This window comes from Ricinus communis, chromosome 9 (assembly GCF_019578655.1).
Source record: "Ricinus communis isolate WT05 ecotype wild-type chromosome 9, ASM1957865v1, whole genome shotgun sequence".
Classification (NCBI taxonomy): domain Eukaryota; kingdom Viridiplantae; phylum Streptophyta; class Magnoliopsida; order Malpighiales; family Euphorbiaceae; genus Ricinus; species Ricinus communis.
Window position 1 is genome coordinate 6,999,629 of NC_063264.1, and position 27,362 is coordinate 7,026,990.

The 27,362-nt window shown below is 33.3% G+C and overlaps 5 protein-coding genes and 2 non-coding genes across 10 annotated transcripts; 5 read left to right on the forward strand and 2 right to left on the reverse strand.

The window, feature by feature from the left end:
- The first annotated feature begins 1,179 nt into the window (after nucleotides 1-1,179).
- Nucleotides 1,180-16,586, forward strand: LOC8277555 (protein ENHANCED DOWNY MILDEW 2). 4 transcript variants are annotated; one of them, XM_015725290.3, is made up of 19 exons: nucleotides 1,180-1,321; nucleotides 1,884-2,301; nucleotides 2,389-2,485; nucleotides 5,159-5,212; nucleotides 5,722-5,861; nucleotides 6,553-6,649; nucleotides 6,735-6,833; nucleotides 8,318-8,568; nucleotides 8,668-8,754; nucleotides 8,848-9,372; nucleotides 10,032-10,185; nucleotides 10,309-10,410; nucleotides 10,820-10,912; nucleotides 12,060-12,101; nucleotides 12,854-12,964; nucleotides 14,608-14,676; nucleotides 14,764-14,882; nucleotides 14,966-15,029; nucleotides 15,122-16,586. In XM_015725290.3, exons 2-19 carry the CDS (start codon nucleotides 1,889-1,891, stop codon nucleotides 16,352-16,354), a joined length of 3,750 nt encoding a protein of 1,249 aa, XP_015580776.1. In that variant the 5' UTR covers nucleotides 1,180-1,321; nucleotides 1,884-1,888; the 3' UTR covers nucleotides 16,355-16,586. The 4 variants fall into 4 exon arrangements, with proteins under 4 accessions (XP_015580776.1, XP_025014875.1, XP_015580777.1 ...); XM_025159107.2 differs by having other exon boundaries at nucleotides 1,184-1,304; XM_015725291.3 differs by lacking the exon at nucleotides 1,180-1,321 and adding an exon at nucleotides 1,334-1,441.
- Nucleotides 16,587-16,717: 131 nt separating this feature from the next.
- On the forward strand, nucleotides 16,718-18,216 carry LOC8277588 (probable long-chain-alcohol O-fatty-acyltransferase 1). The gene has a single exon (XM_002528977.4). The coding sequence runs from the start codon at nucleotides 17,078-17,080 to the stop codon at nucleotides 18,155-18,157; it is 1,080 nt and encodes a 359-aa protein (XP_002529023.1). The 5' UTR covers nucleotides 16,718-17,077; the 3' UTR covers nucleotides 18,158-18,216.
- A 2,510-nt stretch (nucleotides 18,217-20,726) lies between these two features.
- Nucleotides 20,727-21,957, forward strand: LOC8277587 (probable long-chain-alcohol O-fatty-acyltransferase 5). The gene is made up of 2 exons (XM_015725284.3): nucleotides 20,727-21,218; nucleotides 21,366-21,957. The coding sequence occupies exons 1-2, from the start codon at nucleotides 20,788-20,790 to the stop codon at nucleotides 21,901-21,903; spliced, it is 969 nt and encodes a 322-aa protein (XP_015580770.1). The 5' UTR covers nucleotides 20,727-20,787; the 3' UTR covers nucleotides 21,904-21,957.
- Nucleotides 21,958-22,165: 208 nt separating this feature from the next.
- On the reverse strand, nucleotides 22,166-22,237 carry TRNAD-GUC. The gene has a single exon. It is a non-coding gene; the product is annotated as a tRNA-Asp (tRNA).
- Nucleotides 22,168-23,480, forward strand: LOC107262046 (probable long-chain-alcohol O-fatty-acyltransferase 5). The gene has a single exon (XM_048378781.1). It carries the CDS (start codon nucleotides 22,331-22,333, stop codon nucleotides 23,354-23,356), a length of 1,026 nt encoding a protein of 341 aa, XP_048234738.1. The 5' UTR covers nucleotides 22,168-22,330; the 3' UTR covers nucleotides 23,357-23,480.
- Nucleotides 23,481-24,038: 558 nt separating this feature from the next.
- TRNAD-GUC lies at nucleotides 24,039-24,110 on the reverse strand. The gene has a single exon. It is a non-coding gene; the product is annotated as a tRNA-Asp (tRNA).
- Nucleotides 24,111-24,453: 343 nt separating this feature from the next.
- LOC8277551 (probable long-chain-alcohol O-fatty-acyltransferase 2) lies at nucleotides 24,454-25,691 on the forward strand. Its single transcript, XM_002528975.3, has one exon. The coding sequence runs from the start codon at nucleotides 24,525-24,527 to the stop codon at nucleotides 25,554-25,556; it is 1,032 nt and encodes a 343-aa protein (XP_002529021.1). The 5' UTR covers nucleotides 24,454-24,524; the 3' UTR covers nucleotides 25,557-25,691.
- The last annotated feature ends 1,671 nt before the right edge of the window (nucleotides 25,692-27,362 follow it).

Sequence of the window (27,362 nt, forward strand, 5' to 3'; positions counted from 1 at the left end):
AAGATATGTTTATAATTTATATATTTATTAAAAATTTAAATTTAAAATTTAAATTTTTTTATTGGATATAAATTTAAATAAAATTTTGAGTTGTAATCAAGATTATACAAAATAATGATAGACATAAAAGTTTATTAAACAGCTTTTTTAAATTTTTTATAAAAAATCTATTCAATTCGTGTTAATATAATTACCTATCAATTAATCTCTTAAAATTTGTTAATTAATATAATTCAAATTGACTACGAAAATAATATATTTAATTAAAACTTGATAAAAATAAAGACGATTTTTCTTCTTATTCTTCTTAATTTCTTGTAAATTTAAAAATTTATTTTGATTTTTTATTGTTTTATTTAGGTAATATTGGTGTTATCCATTTTACATTTTGTTTCTATATATTTTTTCTACTTATTCTTTGTTATTTGCATATTTGAATTTATTTATTCTTTTATAATCAAACATTTATTTTTAGATTTACTATATTCTTTGTTATTTTTATATTATACTATTTTATATCATCTTGAAAGGGAATTATGACACTTTCTTTATGGAAGTTTTGTTCATATATTGGAGTGTTTTCAATCTTTTTCTTTCCAAAACAATAGAAAAATAATAGATAATATTATTATAGAATTGTGTGTATTTAAATATTAGAAAGTCTCTTTCGAACTAAGAAAATTTCAATAGTTATTAATAATTTTTCAATTAACACGGTTAAAAAACTCTAAAGATAATTCTATTGCTATTAAAATCTTTATATTATGCATTTTGAATGTAATTGTTGCTTTTCATTTTTCTTTGAAAATGTATTTTTAAATTTCTATTCATAAAATAATTATGTTTTTCCTAAAATCTATAGTTTTTAGCCTTCAAGTTCAAATTAGCATATTTTAAACTCTTTTCAAAATTCAATATTATATTCATACAATAACTAAACAGATTTGCTAAAAGACTTTAATTTGGTCTGATATTACAAAATGTTTTTTTTTTTTTTAACCCAAAACTAAAGAAATCAAACTCCTTAAACTGAATCAAAACCGATCAATTTGGTTTAATTTCTTAACTTTAGTTTGGCTTGCGGACATCAACAAAAATTGGAGAAACAAATGGAATTATTTGATAAGAAGTGAAAAACTTGAGGATTCTTTTGACAATTTACCGAAACAAGAAAGTGCACAAATTTGCCGCAATAGGGATGACACTGCAAGCTATTATTGTTGCCAAAATAAATAAGAAATCGAACCAATTAATAGCCCAAAAGCTTCCTCTTCAATTTCTGGACTTGTTACTATATAATTGCGGTCATTAATCACGTCTTGTAACTTTCTAATTCTTTATGTTGATTGATTGTCTTTTAATCACTTGCATTCTTTTATTTCTCTGTGTTGTTTGTTTACCGAGAAAATTAGACACATACAAGAACATTACAAAAGAAACAGTCAGTTTTCTTTTTTTCTTTTCTTTTCTTTCCTCGGTATCCAAACAGCTTAATTCAATTATTTTGTGTTATGAATTGTAGGATTTCAATTCTTTAATTTCTGTCACTCTTTTGTAGCTGTTAATAATCTTTTATTCTTGTCTTGACCTGATACGCCTAAATGTCTTTTTTGTTTTTTTCTTATGTTGCGAATTTACGTGATTTTTAATCTGATTTTGATTTCTTATTAACCCCGCTATGTGGTGTGTATATTCGTGTATATATAATGAGTTCTTACTCATTTTGATGTCTAGAGGACAAAGTGATTTTATTTTAACTATTTCCGTTTCTTGATGTCTTTTCCATATTGTTGCTGCTGCAATTTTGATTTTTTTTTTTCTTTTTCTTTTTATGATGATCTCTTATTCAATTTTGAAATAAAGAACGTGAGTTTTTGTATCAGGGGACATGGCATCATCAGATGATGAGGCTGATAGTGGGCCACAGTCTGTTTCGAATTACCATTTTGTAGATGATGAGGATGCTCCTATTTCATTCTCCTTGTTGCCATTTCAATGGAGTGAAAGTGAGAGTGTTGGTGAACAGAATAAGCATCAGATTTTCTTGCATGGTTCTGTAGATAATGGACTTAGGACAATACACATGGAAGTTATAGCATGGAAATTTGATCTGTTGAATGCAATTCCGAGTATATCAGTGATTACCAAGGACAAGAATTGGATCAAACTGGAAAAACCAAGGAAGAGCTTTGAGAAAATAATTAGAACAGAATTGATTACAGTGCATTGTCTTCATTATGCAAGGAAATATCCGGAAGCATCTAAGAAATCTGTGTGGGACCACTTGTCCAAGGTTTTCAGGTGCTCTCTTTGAGGACATCTGTTTCCTTTGGCTTTTTTATTTTTCCATGTTTAGTGCAAAACTTGACAGTTATTGTTGAATTGTAGCTTGTATGATGTTAGATTTACCCAGAATGACTTGGTGGACCACATGGCTTTAATCTCTGAAGCTGTTAAACGGGATGACTCCTTAGCAAAGTCGAAGGTTTGCATCCTTCTTATTCTGTATCTCGTTTTGTAAGTTAAATTTCTAAATTCTGGGGTATGTAAAGAATCCATAGGATAGTTTTGAAATTGATAGGCTTGCTGCATATCAAATACATAGACATATGGAACTTCTAATTTCTAATTGGTAAGTTAATAGTATTTGAGTCTATCTAGTACTTTGAGGAACCACTCATATTTTAAAGAGGTGTTATATTTACTCCATTTAAATCCTCCATTGCATTTAATTAGGTAATGGCCGTGACATCACAGTTATTAATTCTTTTATCAATTTTTTCGGAATCTGGCCAGAGATGTACTGCACTTACTACTGGTTCAGCTTACTTCAGTCGAGCAATACAACAAAATAGATGGTCGCTGGCTTAGTGGTAAAATATTGTTCATTAAGATTTAAGAAGAAATACATTTCATGGATGAATATGATGTTTGAAAAGATATGAATGTGTTATATGTTTGTTGTTCACCAATATTGTAGAGGGTCTGGACCTTTTTTACCTATTGGTGTTACAATTCTGTACAATAGGTGATAATATACCTGCATATTTCTTATTTTTTTCCTAGAACCCATTCCTATAACTTTCTATGGTCTTGAAATTTCCTTATTATATTGATAAATCATTAGGTTGAGTATTGGCACTCATAAATAAAGGATAATGATGCATTTATGGATGTGCTCTTTCTATGTTGCTTGATACATAGCAGAACTATCAAGTTCAAAGAATCAAAGCATCTTGATAGAATTTGTTAGTTAACTTGTTAAAAAGTGCAATCATTAATTTCTTTGTAAAAGCACTATAGTGTAATAAATGAAATGTTTTATTGATTCTTTTAATCTTATAATTTTAAATTATCTAGTTAATAAATGAAAAACATAAGAGGTGTTTGCTAAAGCTTTTGGAAGCTAGTTGTTAGCGGTCTGGGTCAAGCAATTGAGTGGAGCTGTTTGGTAAACTAAAACTTGTCCACTTCACTTGTACTTTTGAAACTGAAAAGAAAATCTCTAACATATCATTTTTATATTTATTTCCAAAAGAAATCTAAATTGTTTAATATCTATGAAATAAATCAATCAATATCTTTTATTTGCATTGGTAATTCCATTACTCCTATTTTGATTGTTCTATATTTTCTAGATTCTCTTTCTCTCTCTCCCCCCTCTCCCCATATATATGTAAGTGTGTGCGCTTGCTCATGTCACTGATGGTAATGTTACTAAAGTTTTGACAGTCATTCTACGACCTCTTTATAATAACCTTGTTTGTGCTATATTTCCTTGGACATGCCTTAATTTTCTTTTTGCATCACATATTTCCCCACTAAAGGTGGAATTTGAAACTTTAATGTTCATAAAATGATGGTAGGCCCTCAAGTATTCCTTATACTTCTTGATTATGGCTTGCTTTCTTTTATTTAATATCTTTATCTGATTGTATTTACTTGTTTGGGTCACTTCAGCATGCATCCTTTTTATGCTAAAGTGTTTTCTTTTCGCTTTTGTGTCCACACACTCACTAACATTACATGAGCACATTGAGAACTTTGAGATGCTTTATGTTCTCATTGTTGCTGACGTGATTGATATTCTTCTCTTGCTTCTAGCTATACAGCGTCATCATGCTTTATTCTTTTTCATTTTGAGTGCTTTATTTTGTGAATTTAATGCTGCATGTTATTTCTCAAACTTAGAAATGGTTGGAATATTCATCTTCTCATTATTCAGTTTGGTTGACTAATGGTCGTTATTAAGGATTGTATTAGATTCTGTATTAACATATAAAAGTACATTGAGAGGCTTTCATTTTCAATTATTTTTTCTTTAAATTTTAAATGCATACAACTTTGTTGGCTTTGATTGTTTCTGTACTCAAGTTGGATGACCTATATGAAACTGGCTATCTTGGTATTTGTGGGGCTCTGGAAATCATTTATTATGAGTGGATTCATTTCCTCTCCTAGATGCATATCAGTTTATTGTAAGATGATAGTTTTTAGATCACAGTTGTACTGGTGCTTAATAGCTGGAGTTTGGTCCTCTAGAAATCATCTATTTCTGTGGTGAAGGGCTTGATGTTTGTCCGATAATAGTTGAACTGGGAGGGATATTACCAAAAGATGAAGCTCTTTAGTTAGGCTTGTACTGGGTCTACACTCTCTTTTGTTGTCCCTTACATTCTCTTCAGGCTTGCATTGAGAGGCATCTATTTGCTCTTATCTTATCCTTTTGCCCCTTTTTATCCAAATATTGACTTATGTGAAAATTATGCAACATGATTGTTCAATGATTTCTTGTTATTTCATATTTGGCTTATCTATCTTTATTTGTGTATTACGGAAGTTGTATATTTTTGTTTGTTCCCTGACTGTTGCTTCTAGGCTCCCAACGTTGCCAATGCAGTTTTTACTATCTCGTAGACTTCATTTGCTGTAACTTCTTTCTTTGGTACTGCTATGTTCATTGTCTTGTTCGTTTTAGTTGATTAGAATAAGCAGCCCTCTGATTCACTGATAGTGTATACTGGAGGATATAGTGTTTTATGCTATAATGGTTTTGGATTTATTAGTTTTACATCTTGCTATTAATTGATGACCTCGTTTTTTAATTGAATGATGTGACATTGCTGCCTTTGCACTTAACTACAATATCCATGAGCAGTTTCTACTTGCGTTTCTTGAGGAAAAGCCAAGGAAGAGAAGGCCTTCTAATGAGGTTAAACTCCATGTACCCTTCTTGTATTAAGTTTTTGAGCAAATTACTAAAAGCTCCCTGACTTTTGAAAAAATTACACTTACTTTCCTCTTGTTTGAATATTGAACAAAGTCATTTTTTTAAACTTTTTTGCATTTTAGTACACTGACTTTTTTGTAGACTTTAGTTCTTTATCAAATAAATATTTTAGTCCCTAAGTTCTTGCTTTAAATACCATATTTGTCTTTGAATTTTGAAAATCACAAATCTTTTAGTCTTTAAAAGGTTAACAAATGAGGGATTGAAATTTTGTTTTATTTAAAATACAAGGTACCAAAATGTGATTTTACTTCAGAAAGAGAGTAAAATATGATGTGAGGACTAAAGTGTATATTTTCCAGAAGTTAAGGACAATGCCATTCAGTTCTGAAACAAGAGGGGTTTAAGTGTGAATTTTGCTCTTTTCTATTTCTTGCTCCTTATTTCCAAATTAATATACTGTTTGGGCAAGTGACCACTGTATTTTTCAGGATATACAAACTACAGATATGTCTGGGTTTATAGTTGATGATGTGGATGATGACATGTTTGAAGATGTAGAAGAAGATGGGGAAGAAGAAGAAGAAGATTCTGTTTGCACATTTTGTGACAATGGTGGAGAGCTTTTGTGGTATGCAGCTTTTGCTAGTTGCTCTTGAGAGTATGAATTGTGATTATATTTGGATTTTTTTTTTAGTATATTTATTGCAATTGGGTTTTCCTTCTCTATCGGCATTTCTTGTATTAAATTTATTACTTCTTGGAAAAACAAATAGCATCATGAACCTGCTATTTCGTTATAATCATTATAAGGGTACTTTTTTGTTTCATATGATTTAATTATTGTAATGTTACCTGCTTTCTTGTCTCAAATGATTTAATTATATAATGTTACCTGTTTTCTTGCTTTTTTACGGAACCCATATTCTTCCATTATTCAAGAGATATGGTCACAGTGGATGACCTCTGACTCTTGCATAGTTTTGAAAAATTTTGCGCATTCTTTCTATATTCATAGATTCAGCTAAAAGCAAAATGAGGAAAGAGCATGTAAAGGAATTTGTGTCTTAAAATTGGTACCGAAGCATAATCTTATAGTGGATTTTAACATGGCCTACCGCCTTTGATCTTGTTTAGAGATTGATGTGGTAGTACACATCTGTTTGAGTTGAAGTTCATATTGTAATGAAGCTTCAATGATTTTATGTTGGTCTCCCTTCTGAAACTGAGTTTCCTGATCCATGGCTTCTTGTCTTGTTAACTTATCATTACTTTGGCTTTCTCTAACATATGTTATGCATTTGCTTTCTTGTATCACACAGTTGTGATGGAAGTTGCATGAGGTCTTTCCATGCAACAAAAGAGGCTGGCGAAGAGTCCATGTGTGTGTCTCTTGGTTTTACAGAGAGGGAAGTTGAAGTATGCTACTGTTACTTATTTCTATTGTAATCATTTTGCTAGTTTACTGTCGTTATAGCAAGGTCAGTTTTTCTCATTTTGGCAGGCAACTGAGAGGTTTTACTGTAAGAATTGTGAATATAAGCAGCATCAGTGCTTTGCTTGTGGAGAGTTGGGCTCCTCTGATAAATTATCTGGTGCAGAGGTATAAGTTTGCTATGAAGAAATGGAAAGTCCCTTTTTATATGCTCGTCTTTCTGCTTTACATTGTTGCCATAGCAAATGCTGCTTGATTCATGGTATTCAATCCTTTAGAGATATTAGTCAATTCAGTTCTTCTTTACATTTAGCCATAGCAAATCTCTACCATTTGGTCAGTTGTCTGAAATAGGTTCTTGGTCTGCTGAAATTTTGATGGTTGGACAAGAAACCCTTAGGCGCTGTTTCAGTCAACCAAAGCAAAAGTTTCTGGATAATGGGGTTTCATTTTTGGAAATTAAAGCTTCTCTTTTTCTTGGTCTTGGAAGAATTTTTTTTCCTAAGGCGCTTCAAAAGTTGAAATATTCTAGAAAACTCTTTTCCAATAAACCAAACACTCCAAATTATTGAAAACTTAATGGCAGTGTTGATCTTATCACTTTCTACCATTGATGTTTGCTCATGTGGATGCTGAGGAAAGATCCTTAGCTATTTCCTCCAATTATTTAAATGGTAATGTCTTTGCTTCTGCAGCATTTACTGGTATTTGTTCTAGTTGCGTTTAGTTTCTGTAAATGATACTGTTAAGTTTACAGCATTGGATGATCTATGTGGTGAATAACTTCGTAGATCTTTAAAAATAAGAGCTTATCTTGCATCAACTGATATTTGATGTAATTGCAGCATTCATTAGTGTTTTTTTTTTTTCTTTTCTTCCCTGGTGTATTTTATTGGCTTCTTTCAGAGGAAGAATCTTATCCTCAAATTTGTATTTTTCTTCTTTCCTCATTGAGAAAAACTGTTTTAATTTAAAAGCTCAATGCAAATCATCCATGGATGGCTTATTCCGTTGCTGTAAATGCCCTTGTATCTTGAAATGGCGTCTTAACTAAAACTGAGTTTGTGATTCTGGGTTATCCTAAAACATTAAAAGAAAAAAGAAAAAAGAAAAATCTTAGGGTTAGTTTGGTATCATTTTGTTTTTTGTGTTCTATTTATAAAATACTAAGAAATGTCTAATGTTTTATAGTTGTTGTTTTCTTAAGATAGTTTTTTTAATTTAATTTTACATAAGAATGTATTGAGAAAAAGAAAGAATCAAAAGAAGATAAGATGTGGGGAGAGAAATAGGAATGAAAAAATTAGCAAATATAAGAGAATATGCAGAGAAAAAATAGGAAACAAAAATTATAAAATAACATCTAGTAGTTTATTGAAATTAGATTTTGTTTTTTAAACAATATGTCAAAAGTTTTGAAAAGAGAAAAAAGAAAAAGAAGAAGCAATTCTAACAAACACATTTTGTTTTTTATTTGAAAAAATAAATGAAAAACATAAAACAAAAACAATAACAAACACCTCCTTAATTTCTTGTGATTTTAGCAGTGATAAGAACATATTTATTAATAGTAACTTCTGGAATTTTTCTTTAATGATTATTTGGTTGATACAATTCAGTATTGCAACACTGTTAATTCAATTAGCTTTCAGGTGTTTCGCTGTGCCAATGCAACCTGTGGTTACTTTTATCACCCAAGTTGTATTGCAAAATTACTTCACCAAGAGGATGAAGTTGCTGCTAAGGAGCTTCAGAAAAAGATTGCTGCAGGGAAGGAGTCATTTACGTGCCCCATTCATAAGTGCTGTGTCTGTAAACAAGGAGAGAATAAGAAGATAAGGGAGCTGCAGTTTGCTGTGTGCAGGCGCTGCCCCACATCTTACCACCGTAAATGCATGCCAAGGTTGTCTTTGACTTTTCTGTCACCTTCTATATTTATATACCAGTTTAATTTTTTTTGCTCCTCTAATACTATATTGTTAATGCTTGGATGTTTTACTAGTGAGATTGTTTTTGAAAAGAAAAAAGGAGAAGAAGAAATTAGGGCGTGGGAGGATCTATTACCCAACCGTATACTCATATATTGCTTGTAAGTGTTGTTCCCTAGCTGTTCTTTATTCTTTCTCCCACATTTGGTTTGCATTATTTTGCTAAACTTGGGTTCTTGTTTCCTTATGACCAGAAAGCACGAGATCATTGATTACCTTGGAACTCCAATCAGAGACATAAGATTCCCTGATATCGAAGAAAAGAAGAAAACACAGATATCAGATTTGCCTGGAAGCTCAGAGAAAGATTTGGCAAAGAAGAGAAGGCTTACCTCAGAAGATTTGTTTTCAGGAGATGCCGTTATTAAAAAAGTCAAAGACTCATCTTCTGGTGCAAGAAAGGTTACAAATATCAAAAAAAGCGAAAAATTATCACCCGGATCAACATTTTTGAGGAGAGTGAAAGAAAGGGATGCATCCAGAAAGTCCTTAAAAGAAAAGATGAAGTCTACCTCAATAGAGCTAGATAGGTCTGCAACAGCTAATTTAAACAAGACCTCTCTGGGTGACAAATTGTTTGACATCATGAAAAGGTCTGAACAAGTACATAATGGGAAGAAGGACGTGCATACTAACGAAATCGATAAACCTGTGACAGTTAAGGCTTCTACCAAGTTGAGCGATGAACTGCCTTCATTAGATGCTGACACAGAAAGGAGGTGATTTTTTAAGCATTTTAAAACTTGATTGAGCTCAGGTTAACAAAATCAGGTAGTAACTAAATCAGTTTTCGTGTTCGAAACTTGACTCAATCTAGAATTAAAGCTCCAATAGAACTTGACTAATCTTCAAATTTGGGCACAAGCTCAACTCAAATTGGATTTTCAATTTTACTCTTTCATGTTCAAACTTGACTAGTGGCATGCTCAATAGGTTTGAGATAAACTTGACTTAATTAGATTAATACTATACATTAAGTAAAACTATAATTTATCTTAAAATCAAATCTGTATTAAACTCAAAGAAACTCGAGTTCCTATTTAGGATTTCTTTTATTAATAGTTTGGTTAAAATATCCAATACTGCAAATTATTATTTAAATATTGTATATCTAGAAAACATATTTAATATTTATATAAATGTAGATGAGATTAGGGTCGCTTTATTCAAGTCACTTTGACACATTACATGAAATACTTGAGTTGAGTTCTAGCTTCACTCAGATTTAACCAAGTTAAATTTGAATCATTTGTGACTGAAGTATGAGTACTTCCAACTGAGTTATCCCTCTAAAGGGGATTCATGATAATTGCATGGTTTCCTGATCGCAGGCTTTTGGTTGTGTATTAACTGTTTATTTTTCTTGGATTAATTCCAGACTGTTGGCTTTAATGAAAGAGTCTTCTTCGTTAATAAGTATGGAAGATGTCAGGAAAACGCATCAGGTTCATATTCCATCAACACATGCATATTCATTAAGAACTGTTTGTGAGAAGGCAATTACGGCAGGAAAGGTGGAAGGTGCAGTTGAGGTACAATTATTCTCAGTTTCTCCTTTTAATTGTGATCCATAGCTTTGATTATCTTATGTACTTGAATATTTTTCATTAATTAATTTCGCTGTCTCAAGAAATTATGTGTCAATCAACGAGCAGGCTGTTAGAACAGCTTTAAAGAAGCTGGAGGATGGATGCAGCACAGAAGATGCCAAGGCTGTTTGTGGACCAGCGAATCTGAGTCAGGTTTTTAAGTGGAAGGTTGTTGTCCTCTCTCAATTTTTGTCATTTACTATTTCTGTAAAGACTGCTCAATATAGAGGAATCTTGTTTGTTTCAGATTCTACACATGAAAACAAACGTTTCTTTATTTTATTTTTTGTGTTGATGAGCCCTATTCACATTCGATTGAAAGTTATATGATTTTAGAGTTGTTTATTGCATGTGCGTTTGTTATTTTGGTAATGCTTTTTTAATGGAGAATGATTGATCTTGTTAAGTAGTGTGTGCACACTGAAGCACAAGACACCAATCAGCGCAATCTACTCAAAACAGATTAAAGCTGAAATGCTTGGTCGTAAGAGTTTTTAGACTCCATATGCTTTAATAGAGCTAAATCAACTTATTTATTGTCTCGATTAACCTCAATATTTGCTTGATATGTCTGTAGAGCAAGCTTAGAGTGTATCTTGCACCGTTTCTAAACGGAATGCGGTATACATCCTTTGGCCGCCATTTCACAAAAGTAGAAAAGCTTGAAGAGGTAATTTTCTTGTTTCTTTTTCTTCATTGATATGCTTTTGTTTGTTATAGTTGTTAATGACTTCAATCTCGAATTGCTTTAACTTTTATATTGATACTGTATTACTTTTCTGTTTTAAATTTCTAATAATTAAATAATTTGTTGTCTCTAATAGTATTTTGTCATGTATAACTCATACCTCGCCTCCTCTTTTCTTCCTTTTCCCTGAGGAGACAATCTATTGCTTGTATATTTGAAAGTATTGGAATTCTAAATTTTTGGCCAAAATAATAAGAAAGAAAAGAAAACGGGGATTGAGGTTCAAACCTAGGATCTCTTACTTCATCCCCCGTTTCTGGAGTCTATATTATTGTCGGCTGTTCTATGGAAGAAATTTTGCACACTGTTAGACCTTGTGTCAGTATGGGATTCTGAATATGCATCCACATGCACTGTCTCAAACAAGTGTAATGACTGCTATGCCATATATATGCTCTCTTCTTCTTTAAGATTTTATATTGGCAGATTTTCCACACTTAAGCTTACTTATTTCCTTATGAAAGACATTCCTTATCTCCACTCCTTTTATTTGAGGCATAGGTAAATTCATTTTCTTTTCAAACTTTAGCTGCCTGCTAAATTATACTTGGATCTTCACAGTCAATAGTTTGATTTAAAGTTTTTTTTGTCCTTTTGTTTTCTGGTAATTTTTAGAAAAGTTCATGATTTGTTGGTAATTTCTTTCACTTTTTTTTCTTAGATCAATGAAGAACCTACTAATTTTATCAATTTTCCTACTTTTTCCATAAATCTGCTGCGGCAACCATTATGTGGATTGGTCATCACTTTCATACTGCTGCAGTTTAATACCTTTCTCCAGCCACTTTAGCCAAGCTAAATCACACTGACATTATTGTGACCATTTTCCAACTTGCTGCCTTTTTTATTCTATTCTAGAAGGGGGAAGGATGTGGGACAACTTTGTGGGGGCTTAAATGTATTTCATGAATTGAATAGGGAAAATCATTCTCTTGAAGCTGTTATATTTTTTTGAATGCCTTATGTATAATTTTATGCTGTTCATAGAATTATCATCTTTATTTTGAAATCTACTTGTTCCTGTACTTCCATTGCTTTTGAAATCTGAAGCAAGATATTAATTGTGCAGATCACCAATTTGCTCCATTGGTATGTAGAAGATGGTGATACGGTAAGAATTTAAACATGGGCATAATTAGCTGACTAAATTTGGGTATTTCCAGTTATGGTATTTTTTTCAGGCATAGTTTGAGCTGAATTTATTTTTAGGCTTCGCTTGTTTCATGGAATTTCCCCCAAAATATATTTGCTGATTCCTTATATATTGTGTATGTATGCATGTATTTATATGCATATATATGTTAGGTTGTAGAAGAATTAGTGATTAAATAAGATAAAGTGGATGAACCCCATGAAGTCCATAGCCATAATTTACTAGTCCACCAACTATATTAGTAGTTCTCAGGAACTTGCATTGCGTGGATTGTCCTTCACTGGAATTGTATTCAGTATTCCAGTTTTGCCAGGGCTGAGTCGTTCAGTCTTTAGTTTGTGGATGGTAAAGTTTCTCCTTCTCTGATTTAATCATGACTTGACTCCATGCAAGCTAATCATCTTTTTTGGTGAGATCAACCCCTGTTATATATGTTCTTGAATTTGTAACTATTTAGATTCCAAAACGGTCTCCTTGTTGACACTAAAGAAACGGGTGGAATTGAATTTTTAATTTTCTCGTGTAGGTTTTTCATATTTCATGTCATTTATATTATTTCTTATCTGACAAATTGCAGTTGTCTGTTTCCATTTTGAATTTCTGTTTGTATGCGTTATTCTATTTCCAATGGGACGAAAGTAAAACATAGGTTAGTATATTTATTAATAAACTGTCATGCGGACATGGTTACTAATCATCCTTTTGAACAGATTGTCGACTTCTGTTGTGGTGCTAATGATTTTAGTTGCCTAATGAAAAAGAAGCTTGAACAGACCAGGAAGACGTGCTCATACAAAAATTATGATGTTATTCAACCTAAGGTAAATTTTTACTTTACATAGTTAAAATTACTGTGACAAGCTTATGGATTAATTTATTTCTTAATAATATAATGTGGCTGCACTTTTAAGGCAGTCCATGGTTAACATCGGGACAGTACCCTGTTAGAGGAGTTGTTGCAGAGCCCGGAAATTTTAAAGATCCTTTTTAAATGAATATTATGTGAAATATTTTGAAAACTGCATGAAGGGTACTTTGCCCCATTTGTTCTTTACTTCACCTTGTCATTGTTACTTGAGAGAATGCTATTTGGTACTTGAGAGTGCCTTGGCTGAGAGACCAATGAGAATAGATTTGCAGGTCGATGGGCAAAGCTTTTTCTGATTAAACGTCTAATTCCATCTAGTGATGATTAAGAAATGGACCAAGCAAGCCTACTCAACCACACCCCCAACCCTCTGAGGGTTTTCAAGTTTAACTTTATCTGCTTAAAGGAAAAACTCTTGAAAGTTCAAACCAAACAAATAAGAACAAACAGTTGATGGAATGATCTTTTTAGATTCTTTCCATTTCAATAGCAAATTCTCTCTCGTTCTTTCCGCTTTCTCTTAAAAGATCAAGTCTCCCATCTTCGACTGTGAACACTGGCCATTATAACTTATGGGGGTTGGGTTCAGTAGTGCTTGGAACAATATTTTTTTAAGCAAGTGAACTCACTCTGCACAGTTTGGTAGTTGCTGACACTTAACATGTTGGCATGCCTGTCTAATTATGTCTCTAAGCATACAAGGGTTTTAGGTAGGCCAAGGTGATGTCGGATTGATTTGGATTGATCAACCCTTAGATCAGTTTGGATATTTGGTAATGTTCCACGGAACTCACTGGTTGCAGGTGTGCTGCTGAGTGCTTCTGGCAGCAATGAGATTGTACTTTCATAAAATTTTCTTTGTAAGGATGAAATTTTGTTGGGATTGAATGTCTGGAAGCATAGGAATTGGTTTGGTTTATGGTGAGAAACTCAAACTTGTTTCTGGTTGAATATATAATTTGAATACTGTTCGCACTTGTAGAATCTCTCACTAGAAAGTTCAAGTTAAAATCTCATTTGATCAACTATTATTATTTGCAAGAATTGCATTAATATTTTTATGCCATTGGACTCCCCTAAACATGTCGGAGATTTTCAATAACAATCTAAAATCTGCTGATTACAAATTTAAGCTTAAATTGAGACTATGGCATACATGGCAGTATAAAATAGAAGATGATTAATGAAGCTGACCAATTAATTCCTTCTTCAGTCATCTCTGTCATTTATCAAGCAATAGGTGTGGCACCACGTTAAACCTGACTGAGCTTGAAGACATTCTAATCTTCTAAAATTCCATAGATAAAGCACAAAAAGTTGCTTTTGTCAAATCATAAGGTTCATAAGGTAATAAAATGCAGGGACAGGAACTAGGTTTTGTTTTTTTTGGTTATCTTCTAATCATTTGGTGGTCGTTAGGAAAACTAGTCATCGAGGTAAATTTTGCTATATTGACTACTATTGTGACATGTTGGTACTGCTGGTGCTGACCTTTTTATGTATTGCATCTTTGCTTGCACGCTTACCTTTTTATGCTTTGTGTCTTTGCTTGTACTCTGCACTTCAAGTGTCAAAAATCTTTATTTTTCTTGGTAGAATGACTTCAATTTTGAGAAGAGGGATTGGATGACTGTTCGTCCAGAAGAGCTGCCAAAAGAGGGTTTGGTAAGGAGAATTCTTTCAATATAAAGAATATAACTGGGTTAATGTGATCGATTATTTACTCTGGTCAAACCTTTGATATTTGAGCAGATCATGGGATTAAATCCTCCTTTTGGGGTTAAAGCAGCTTTGGCTAACAAGTTCATCAATAAGGCTCTTGAATTTAAACCAAAACTTCTCATCCTGATTGTTCCACCTGAAACAGAAAGGTATAAGCTGGCATTTGTCCCTGTCTGTCTCTCTCTCTCTCTCTCTCTCTCTCTCTCTCTCTCTCATATGTTGCCTTTTGCAGGTTAGACAAAAAGGATTCACCTTATAATCTTGTTTGGGAAGATGATCGGTTTGTGTCAGGAAAGGTAGTAGAGAAAAAAGATGCTGCTTGCTTTTCCATAGTTGGTGAATATATATTGTGCCTTGATGTTGGTTTTGTGTGCTCAATCCTTTCCAGTCCTTTTATCTGCCAGGTTCCATAGATGAGAATGACAAACGAATGGATCAGTGGAACCTAACTACACCACCACTTTATCTTTGGAGCCGTCCTGATTGGCATGAAAAACACTTGGCCATAGCTCAAAAGCAAGGTCACTTATCTGGGCAACGAGAAGGATCATCTTCAAAAGAAAATTACCCTGAAACCATGACCTATGACCATCCTTTGGAGGTTTACTCTTCCAAAGCTGATGCTTCAGAGCTGACAGATGATGATCGCCTTGTGCAAAATAAAGAATTAAAAGAACCAAATGATAACATTAGTGTGGCTGAAGGTAGTAAAGAATGCTCCCCTCATGACAATGGCAGCAGAGAAAGTGAAGATAGTTATGGTCCTGAGAGAAGCCAGTCAAAGGAGAAGACTTTGAGGAAAAGAAAGCATGGTGAAGATAAGCTTGGCAGAGGAACAAGTGAGAAATTGCCGAAGACCAGACAGACTGGTGCAAAGCCTCCTAGAAGCAATACATACAGGGGAATACGTCATTGTTCTCCACCCAAGATGGTCAACAGTAGATCCTCACAGGAAGGTCTGACATCCAGATCCTTCGAAATGACCCCACATGCAGAAGTTGGCAAGACTAGTTCTCCAAATTTTGAGTCCGGCATGTTTAGTTCACATATGCCGTCTGGTACAGCTTGTGGCAATTTGACCAGCAATCATGATGGTGTGGGTAGGAAATTCAGCATGAACAGTGATGAGTATTTGCAGGGCATTCATGGATTTTCCCATCCCAACTTGGATGAACGATCTACAGGGCCCATCAGAGAGAGCACAGAGAACATTGGTTATAGATCTTATGTTATGGGGTTAAGGGAGTCGGATTTAAGATCACAAGTTCAACAATATGGGCAACATCCTGATTCTTCTGCTCAAAGAAATTTTCATGACCCAGGGTATGGCCGGATGGGGTCGGCTCCGTCTATGCTTTACAGGCACTTAGGTACACCCTCAGATCCTCTATACAGGATGAACACGTCTGCTATGCAGCGGTATGCACCTCGACTAGATGAATTGAACCATACGATGATGGGCGACTTTAGTCCTGATCCATCAATGATGCATAGAAATGGCATGTACAATCCTAGACCGCCTCAACCTCCACCTGGTTACCATATTGACTCGATGAACTTTGCCCCAGGCCCTCATCGCCCTTACTCGCACCATAATTCTGCAGGTTGGCTTAACGAGTAGTTATATGCTGCCATTAGAGGCATTCTGCAGTACATGGTTTCAGAATTACTTGTTACCTGTAGCTGGATTTTGTTCTTCTGCTTTAAACTTTGTATGTATGCGACTCCTCTTTCCTAGTTATATACCATTGAACTCGGGGTATATGTCCTTACTATTAATAAGGCTTTAACTTAAGAGATGTACCGAATTTTAGACTTCAATCCGATGATATGAAACTTAACGTAGCGCCATAGTTTGCTTATGCCTTTCCTGGGTTTTGGGGGGAAAAAATTGGGCACGCAACTTTTAGTAAACATACAAGAGCACTAAAAGTCATCAATTATTTCTATTCTCATTTATTACAATTTCTTTTTTCCAACAATTTTTCGTACATTTAAAAATCCACTCGGCTCATGTTCTTAGGTAGGCACATATTTCACACAAAAATCAGTAAGATTAAACCAAAAATTTGACTTAAAAGGGTTCAAATTGTTTAGATGAGAATACATCATTAATTATTATCTTTTGCACTTGAACCTTCTAGTTTATCATCCTCACTCAGCACAGCATGTGAGATTTCTTTATTATGTCATTAAATGTCACGTAACCTAAACCCCACCATGCCTAATTTATTCCAATAGGCAAAAGCTAGCCACTAAATTACATTGTATGATTTTATTTCTTTTTAATTTTGTGTTCACAAGAGAGATTGAGAGAGAGAAAGTCAAGAAAGGTTAAAAAGAGATGGAAGGAGAGTTCAAGAACTTCATCAAGGTATGGATCTTAGCAACAACATGTTTATGTTATTGTTACTATGTAGCATCAAAAATACCCAAAGGGGTATTTAGGCTCATTTCTCTTCTCCCCATCTTCTACCTCTTCATCATTCTCCCTTTAGTCCTCACCTCCTTCCATCTTGGCGCCCCTACAACCTTCTTCCTCATTTGGCTTGCTAACTTCAAGCTCTTGCTCTTCTCCTTTGATCAAGGACCTCTATCTCCAGCATCACTAAAACTTTTCCATTTCATCTCCTTAACGTATCTTCCCATAAAACTGAGACAAAACAATGACCCATCTCACACACAGAAACACCAAACAGCATACACAACCTCAGCCCCTTTCCTGCCAAGACGGGTTGTATTGCCCCTTAAAGTTTTACTTGTTGCTCTTCTGTTCCATTGCTATAGCTACAAGCAATTCTTGCACCCTTATCTGATCTTAGCTTTGTATTGCCTGCACATGTATCTTGAACTCGAGATAATTTTAGCCATTTCAGCCACCCCGGCCCGAGTCCTTTTTGGGTTCGAACTCGAACCACAATTCAACGAGCCTTACTTGGCTACTTCCTTACAGGACTTTTGGGGCCGCAGGTGGAACCTTATGGTCACCAGTATTCTACACCCTACTGTATACTATCCCGTGCGGCAATTTTTTATGGGTTTAATTGGTCAGACATGGGCATCTTTGCCGGCTTTCGTAGCCACATTTGTCGTTTCGGGTTTGATGCATGAGATTATTTATTTTTATGTCACCCGAGTGAGCCCCACGTGGGAGGTGACGTGGTTTTTTATTGTGCATGGAGTATGCGTGGTTATTGAGGTGGCACTGAAGAAGATGGCGAAAGGTAGATGGGAACTGGACCGTGCGATTTCGATTCCATTGACTGTCGTTTTTGTGGGGGTGACTGCCGTTTGGCTGTTTTTCCCTCAGCTAACAAGAAATAGAATAGATGATAAGGCTATAGGAGAGTATTCGATATTTGTAAATCTTTTGAAGCAGGAATTAATGTGCTTTCTTTCTTATTTCTTCAATGGAATACAATAAAAACCCTTAATTAATTCTCCGTTGTGCTTAAGGTAATAAACTTTCTTTTTTCTTTTGAATTAAAGATTCTTTTATGTTCAATTTAAAATATTATAGGTTTTGGTTGTATAATTTTCACCATTAAATTTAAAGTTAAGGATTGCTATCTTTTTTCTAATAAATAATTATCTATGATTCGACTTTCTGAAAATATATTAGGGGATGAAATTTTTTCGATTGTTGAGTTCTTCCTTTAGATAGTAAAGACAACAAAATTTGATATTCAAATAATCGGTCGTTAATATTAATTTAATTATATAATTTAATTGTAATATTATTAATATTAACGTAATTACATACAGAAAAAAGATAAAGAATTCTAATAATTATAAGAAAAGTAGTATTTTTTTTATTTTGATAGAAATAAGAAAAATAGATTATTTTATTAGATTCTTACTGGATGAAAATAATTATTTTTTTGAGTTTTTTAGAATTATTAACTAGTGAATTTTGGAATGGATTTTTTTTTTTTCATATAGATGTTCCAATATATTAAGTAGAGCGTTCTTCCCGTAAAATTGTAATCTATTATTTCATTAACACAATTGATGATTGTTTAAAATAAATTTCTTTATATATATATATATATATATATATATATTATATTATTTTATTTTTATATCAAGATATGCTTGTCAATTCTTATTAATAGAATATTTTTATTTTTTTTTAAAGATAATTTTTTCATTTTTAAAAAAAAATAAATAGTTATCTCTTTATCTAAATTTTTAAATTAAAATTTTTAAGAGGATCTCAACTATTCGAACTAAAATTAAAATTGAAGATTACAAATACAATTTATTATGTTGAAATCAAATAAGGAAGAAATTCAAATTCTTTTTCTAATATGCTTCTTGTATTCTTTGGCAATCGTAATTATTTAAACTATATGGTAAAAGGGCATAGTCAAATGGCTTTGCGTCCACTGTAATTGGCAATTTAGCATGTGTACCACATGGTATAATTAGGGGGCTATTCTGAATTGCCATTCTACATTTGATGCACTCACTTTTTCTTATCTATTATTATAAATCATTTTTTTAATTTCCAATTTAAGTTGTTATTAAATGGTTTTAGTATTGACGAACTTTATTGTATACTATTAAATGGTTGGGGATATAATAAATAAAATAGGACATAGTAAATATGTACGGGTCTAATATAAAGATTTGGGCTTTATATTATTGTTATGTTTTGAAGGTCTGAACTAAATATAAATTAATAGAGATGATTCTTCTTTTGTGTGTGAATTTGCTTACCTTATAAAGAAAATGAGTGTGATATTCATTATGTGTATAACTCTAAATAGAACCGAATCACATTTTATCTCTTGATATTTTTTTTCTTTGGTTTATTTCTTTGTGTTTAATATTTTTGCATATATTTTTTCAGCGAGTCGTCAATTATATAATAAGAAATAGTCACATATTTATGCTCGTTATAAAGACATTATTTATATATATAAAAAAAAGACGTAAACACTGTTACCACATACTTGATTAAATATGGATGTTGCTATAATACAACAGAGGAGTATCACAGGACTCGAGGAAGAAGCCCCGGCTAACTCTGTCCCAGCAACCGCGATAAGACGGAGGGCAAGTGTCCTTCGGAATGATTGGGCGTAAAGGGCACATAGGCAGTGAATCGGAATATAGTGGAGGCTCTGACGCTTAGGAGAGAAGGCAATTTCTCCCCAAGAATGAATTGGATCGAAACGACTTTCCTGTAGAAAGAAAGAACGATAATAGAAGCAAGGTTAAAGCCAAAAAGCAATGTCAACTTCATATATTTGCTATCGATAATTAATTAGCGTCTAGTCATATTCTTTAAACTCAACTTTAAAACTATGAACTTTTCAGGCCAACTGCCAACGCTTTATAAATTTTCATTAGAGTTATATTTCACATCAACCAAACAGACCCATTCTATCCACAAAATAGAGGGTACCGTAGGAGCATTCCCTTAGTCGACCAAATAATTTGGATTTTACGCAGTGTATATACTATTGTGCCCATTATTAGTCTCCTAATTAGTTGCTGTAATTTTAATAAAAAATTCAAATTTGAGAATTTTTTCTTTAGAAAATCAGAAAATTTAATAAAAAAAACAGGCATTTTGATGGTGTCATTATCTTTTGTAACAAATTATAATTAGAAATTTAGGAAAAGAAAAGGAACAGTTTGTAGGCCTGGAACCAGACTTTTTGATGGAAGAAAGAACCCAAACTTGAATGTCAAATGCACCAACGCTACAGGAAAATTCATAAACAGGATAAAAAAAGTTATTATCAGAAGTTCGTAATTTATTTTCTCCAGTTAGTCAAAGACTTGATAATTTCAAATCTTCCAAGTATATAAATGACATATGCTAATTAAGATGCATAAATTATTTAGTCGCCACACTGTAAAAAAGAAAGAAAAAAGATACTTTAAAAGTCATTAATTCTTGATAACCATTGAGTCGTTGAGTGGGTCTCAATAAGATAATGAAAGTAATTGCACCTGATTAATTCCATGCCTATATCAAACCAATCATCATCACATTTTGTACAGACAGAGAAAAAAGAGGGCTGCAAAAGATCAAGAAAAATGGAGGCAGAAGCCAAGAGCTTGGTGAAGTTATGGATTTTAGCTACAACAAGTCTCTGTTATTGTTACTACATACCATCAAAAATACCTAAAGGTCTTCTGAGGCTCCTTTCTCTCCTCCCTGTCTTCTATCTCTTCATCGTCCTCCCTTTTGATTTCACTTCCATCCATCTCCGCGGCCTTGCAGCCTTCTTTCTTACATGGCTTGCCTCCTTCAAGCTCCTCCTTTTCTCTCTTGATCAGGGTCTTTTGTCACCTCTCCCACAGAAGGTTACCCACTTCATCTCCCTGGCTTGTCTCCCCATAAAAATCAAACAAAATGACTCAGTAGTAAGTGTACGAGTCTCTCAGCTCAGTGATAACAGTGATCACACTAAGGACCCCCAAAATCCATCTCCAAATGCGAACTCATCAATCAATTTCATACCCAGGTCGGTACTGTTTTCGATTAAACTAGTCCTCCTTCTTGTTATATTTCATAGCTATAACTATAAACAGTTAATGCATCCTCATGCAGTCTTGATCTTATACTGCTTACACGTTTACCTTGAATTGGAAATTGCGCTAGTCATTTCCAGCACCCCGGCTCGAGTCCTACTTGGGTTCGAGCTCGAGCCACCGTTCAATGAGCCTTACCTTGCGACCTCATTGCAAGACTTTTGGGGCCACAGGTGGAATCTCATGGTCACGAACATCCTACGTCCAACAGTATACTACCCAATACGAGAACTCTCTATGCGTTTAATCGGGCCGGTGTGGGCCCCATTGCCAGCTGTCATCGGGACATTTGCTGTCTCTGGAATAGTACATGAGATAATTTACTATTATCTCACACGTGTAAATCCTACCTGGGAGGTTACGTGGTTTTTCATCCTACATGGCGCTTGCGTGGCAATGGAAATGGCAGTGAAGAAGAAGGTGAAGGGCAGATGGAGGTTGCATCCGGCGGTATCAGGGCTGCTGACAATTGTTTTTGTAGTTGTTACAGGGCTGTGGTTATTTTTTCCTCAAATAATAAGAAATGGAGTGGACGAGAGAGTAATCAGAGAATACTCAATTTGCATAGATTTTCTGAAGCACAAATTAAGTGCTCTTTGTTTCTTCTGTATAGAATAGGAGTCCTCTCTCATGGCTGTTTTTGTTTATATATTCTAATCTTGCATTTGCATTTGCATTTTCCAGGTCTTTTTAATTTATTGATGCTAAAATTCATTGCAGGTAATCTGTCTGCATACACTATAGAGTACAATCTGTTTGATTTCTTTGTCTACATTTTCAATTTATCCTCACTGCAATTAGAAATTATGAATTCCAAAAGGGTATATAAGTATAACTACGCCTACTTTAGCTTAAGATTAAAGAAAAAAAAAATTAGATTCGCCGTTGCCGGGGATCGAACCCGGGTCACCCGCGTGACAGGCGGGAATACTCACCACTATACTACAACGACATTGACGGTTGAGATTCAATTTCCAGTTTGCTTGTCGAAATCAAAATGCATATATAATTTAAATATTCAAGGTCAGATTAAAGAACAAGAAAAATGGAGAGTGAAATGAGGAAGTTAGTCAAGGGAAACCTCTCCATCTTTGCCTCTCTTTTATACTGCTATTTGATATCATCCAAGTTCCCAAAAGGCAAATTCAGGCTTGTTTCTCTTCTCCCAGTCATCACCTTTTTCACTCAATTCCCTTTCATCTTCTCTTATCTTTTCCCAAGAGCCATCACTTCTTTATTCATTTCTTGGTTAGCCAATTTCAAGCTTGTTCTTTTTGCCTTTGATCAACCTCCACTTTCATCTTCTGATTATAACTCCTTACTGCACTTCATTTCCGTTGTTATTCTTCCCATCAAAATCAACAAAATTAAAAACTACCCCTCCCCTCAAAAACCCAAACCTCTACATCTAATTTTTCCTGCTAAAGTTTTGATTTTTACCATTTTAGTTACTGCTCATGATCACAGCAAAGATCATCTCCATCAGATTTTGCTTCTTTTACTGTACTGTGTTATGGTGTATTTACTTGTAGACATAGTTTTTGGTGTTTGTAATGCCTTGGTCTATGCCATTCTACGCATGGAGCTAGAATCACCGTCGGATGATCCTTACTTCTCAACCTCGTTGCAAGATTTCTGGGGTAGAAGATGGAACCTCATGGTAACAAATTTACTGCGTTACACTGTACACAAACCCGTGAAGTCACGTTCCGAAAAAGGATTAGGCGAGTGGGCCCCGTTGCCGGCTATATTGGCTACTTTCTCTGTTTCTGGTTTAATGCACGAGCTCCTATTCTATCATATTACACGTGCGAATCCCACGTGGGAGGTCACGTGCTTCTTTGTATTAAACGGGCTGTGTTTGGTTGTGGAGATGGTTGTCAAGAGGCGGTTGAGTCGTCGTGGATGGCAATTGCATTGGATGTTGTCGGGGCCGTTGACGGTTGGGTTTGTTGTGGTTACTGCCATGTGGTTGTTTTTTCCACCGTTGATTAGGACCGGCGCCATTGACGGTGCTATTGGAGAGTGTAAAATGATGTTTAATTATTTGAAGTGGATGACAAAATTATAAATTTGTACTAAGGTGCAAGTGAACTATTCAATTAAATTTTGGCAGGCTCTTGAGCATTAAAAAGAAAAGTGAAATGTCAATTAGCAGTCTTATTTTTCACATAACATGAAATCTTTTTTATTTATATTTTAGCATTTTTAACGTAGCTCTTCATTCATATTATATGAATATATTTATATATTAATAAAATTTAAGTGTTTATTAAATTAAATTAAAAAATTAAATATATTTACATATTAAATAAATAAAATTAAATATATGTTAGATTAAATTAAAAATTAAAATATTAAATTAGTATAAATTAAAAAATATATGAATGTGGCAAAAAAGAATTGCATATAATCAGATTAATTGGTAATAAACTTTTGATTCCAATATCAGTACTTATATTTCATGGCCCGAAATTTTTGTTGGAAGAAAAATACATATTTAAACTTCAACACGTTTGTCTGCAGTCATTTGTAATTCAAACAAAATATGTTTCATATGCAAATCCCATAAGCTTAAGTGGTCGAGTGATGTATTGTTCTAAGCAATCGAATATGTACAAATTAACTTCTTATGTTAATAAGTAACTTTACATCAAGAAAGAAAGAAAGAGTTCATACTGGCTCATTCATTCAACTACTTTAATTTGACAAATAAAAAAAATACAATTTAAGAAGGTAAAAAGAATTAGATTCGCCGTTGCCGGGGATCGAACCCGGGTCACCCGCGTGACAGGCGGGAATACTCACCACTATACTACAACGACATTAATGTCAAAACTCGCAAAACATACAAGGAAGTTTTTTATTTTACTAAGAACAATGCTTATTAGAGATTTCAAATAAATATAAATAATAGAATTTCTATAATCTATAAAAATACTATAAATATAAATATATAGAAATGAAATGTGGAATAGAATTATATATATATATATATATATATATATATATTTGATAATTAGTCGGTCTAGATAAAACTTGAAGCAGGAAGTTTTACAAAAATTACTTCAGTTTGTTAGTACATAAATATATGCTGACTAACTAACAAGTACAAACCCTCTATGCACTAACTTAGTACCACCAATCATGCATATATAGAACAAAAAACTACTGGAAAAAAAAGACATAATAATACAACAACTGCTGCTTAGTTATATCTCTACAGCATAACAAATAAAATGGAGAGTGAAATCAAGAACTTAATAAAGGTGAATCTCTCCATCCTTGCATCTCTTATATATTGCTATTTGATATCATCCAAGATCCCAAAAGGCAGATTCAGACTTGTTTCTCTTCTCCCAATCATCATCCTTTTCACTCAACTCCCTTTTCTCTTGCTTTACATTTTTCCAAAAGCCATCACTTCTTCATTCATTTCCTGGTTTGCCAGCTTCAAGCTCGTCCTCTTTGCCTTTGATCAACCTCCACTTTCATCTTCTAATTATAAATCCTTATTTCACTTCATTTCCTTGGTTCTTTTACCAATCAAATTTCATAAAAATAAAAACTACCCATCTCCTCAGAAACCCAAACTCTTTACTCTTGTTTTTCCTGCTAAAGTTTTGTTTTTTGCCCTTTTAGTTACTGTTCTTGATGATAATAAATATCGTGCGCATCAGAGTTTGCTTCTTTTGATATTCTGTATTATGGCGTATTTACTTATAGACATATTTAGTGGTGTTTCCAATGCTCTGGCTTATGCCATTTTACACGTGGAGCCAGAATCAACGTCTGATAATCCTTACTTATCAACGTCATTGCAAGACTTCTGGGGTAGAAGATGGAACCTCATGGTATCAGATTTACTGCGTTACACTGTATACAGACCTCTGAAGTCACGTTTTGCCACGACGGCGTTAGTCGGGCGGGCTACACTGCCGGCCTCATTGGCTGTTTTCCTAGTATCTGGTCTGATGCACGAGCTCTTGTTTTATCATATTACCTGTGCGAGTCCCACGTGGGAAGTCACGTGCTTCTTTCTTTTGCAAGGGCTGTGTATGGCTGTGGAGATGCGTGTCAAGAGGTGGCTGAAGATGAACGGTGGATGGCAGCTGCATTGGGCGGTGTCGGGGCCGTTGACGGTTGGATTTCTGGTGGTTACTGCCAGGTGGTTGTTCTTTCCACCGTTGATTAGGACCGGCGCCATCGATGCTGCCATCGGAGAGTGTAAAATGGTGATTAGTTATTTGAAACGGATGATAAAATTATGAATTTGTACGTAGATGTACTAGGTGTTAAATTTTAATACATTATTATGATAATACTGTAAATTAAATATAATTAATACAATATCCTATTCAAGTTATTGTAATGGCAAAATACAATAACAAGCCTCTCAATTTTCATGTTTTGGTTTTAGGCCTCTATATTTTAAATAGGCCCTTAAAGTTTGAAGGTGGGTCAAATAGACCCTCTTGACCTTTTTGTGCCATTTTAATCCAAAACTTACCTTTTTTAGTTCAACTTAACCCTTTTTAGGAGAGTGAATTACACTCTCTATATTAAGAGAGTGAATTCAATAAAAAAATAGTAAAAATAAAATTTAACAAACAAGTAATTAGCTATTAATACTAACATTAAAATATTATGAATTCTTAATAATATCAACTATTTTTTTTTTATTTTAACTTCTTAAAAGAGAGTGGTTATTACTCTCTAATTTAGGGATGAATTGAGCTAAAAAATTCAAGTTTTGGGTTAAAATGACCCAAAATGGCCTATTTGATCCTGTCTGCAAAGTTTAGAGACCTATTTGAACCTTATTCCTTAGATAAAAATTCCACCACTTTTTTATAGTTCTTTTATAAATTTTAATCTTTATTCAACTTTAATATAATTACAATCAGCGTAGTTTTTTCAAAACTTTGAAAGTTTAAGTTTCTTGCTTGAATTTTGGGAGATTAACAATTTCTATCATAAATTGCACATTGTGTCATTAGTGTTTAGGAAGGCAAATCTTCAAGAAGCTCGGCAACTTAAGATATTCTTTAAGCTTATGGAGGAGCTTCAAACTTATCTTTAAGAGCAAAATCCAATATTTTTTCCGGTGCCACTGCTCTAACTAATGTGCAACAAGAGATCAACACATATATATTGGGTACGCAAGCTATAAATAGCTTAGAAAGGTGTTTTGGCTGATTGGCTTTTCAAGGAAGGTCTAAGAAGCAAGCTCTCGCTTCTTACAAGAGAAGTTCTCATCAAACGGGTTATCACAACAGACCAGCATAGGCTATAGGACTAAAAAACGAACTGAATATCCATAGTAAAGTTATATTAGCATTAAGATTGATTCGAATTCGAGATATTTTGAACAAGTAAAAGCGAGTCGAAATTGAATCAAATTGGAACTGTTTAAAATTTTTAATTTTTAATTTTTTTACTTATTTTTTAATATAAACTAATATAAAAATACAAATAAGACTAATTTTATTAATACTGAAATTAATAAAGAAAAAATATAAAAAGTAATAAGGTTGAAAATAATAAGAAAAAACTTCACAAATACAATATAAAAAATAAAATGATAAAATTTATTAGTAAAAGAATTAAATACTATTATCATATTATAATATTTAAATATAGAAAATAAAAATTATTTAACTTTATCTTTAATTATTATGATTACATAATATTTTTTATATAAATTTTATTACACTATATCCTAGAAAATCGATTATTGATTTGTTTTTCTAAGTAATATTTTTACTTATGAGCTAATTTATTATTAATGAAATAAAGCTATACTATAGCACTTAAAAGGGAGAGGCCCCCCTTTCTTTCACACATACTTTTATTTGCATCTCATCTTTAATGGTATTTAATCTGTTTTATCAGAATTTTTTGAATATTTATTTATTTTTCATTTTTTACTACGCCCCTGTATTTTGAAAATATTCTTCTTTAAATTCAGTTTAATTTTTTTAAGAAGTTTTAAAATAAGATCAAATATGAAATTTTATACTTTTTAAACAAACTCAAACAAAATAAAAAATTAAAGTGAATTTATATATTTATAT

Coding starts and splice junctions, on each gene's coding strand:
- LOC8277555 (XM_025159107.2), top strand. CDS start 1,199: ATGACACTGCAAGCTATTATTGTTGCCAAAATAAATAAGAAATCGAAC. Junction 5,213..5,721: donor AGAGAAGGCCTTCTAATGAG/GTTAAACTCCAT, acceptor TGTATTTTTCAG/GATATACAAACTACAGATAT. Junction 12,965..14,607: donor ATGATGTTATTCAACCTAAG/GTAAATTTTTAC, acceptor TTTTCTTGGTAG/AATGACTTCAATTTTGAGAA.
- LOC8277551 (XM_002528975.3), top strand. CDS start 24,525: ATGGAGAGTGAAATCAAGAACTTAATAAAGGTGAATCTCTCCATCCTT.
- LOC8277588 (XM_002528977.4), top strand. CDS start 17,078: ATGGAAGGAGAGTTCAAGAACTTCATCAAGGTATGGATCTTAGCAACA.
- LOC8277587 (XM_015725284.3), top strand. CDS start 20,788: ATGGAGGCAGAAGCCAAGAGCTTGGTGAAGTTATGGATTTTAGCTACA. Junction 21,219..21,365: donor TCAATCAATTTCATACCCAG/GTCGGTACTGTT, acceptor AGTCATTTCCAG/CACCCCGGCTCGAGTCCTAC.
- LOC107262046 (XM_048378781.1), top strand. CDS start 22,331: ATGGAGAGTGAAATGAGGAAGTTAGTCAAGGGAAACCTCTCCATCTTT.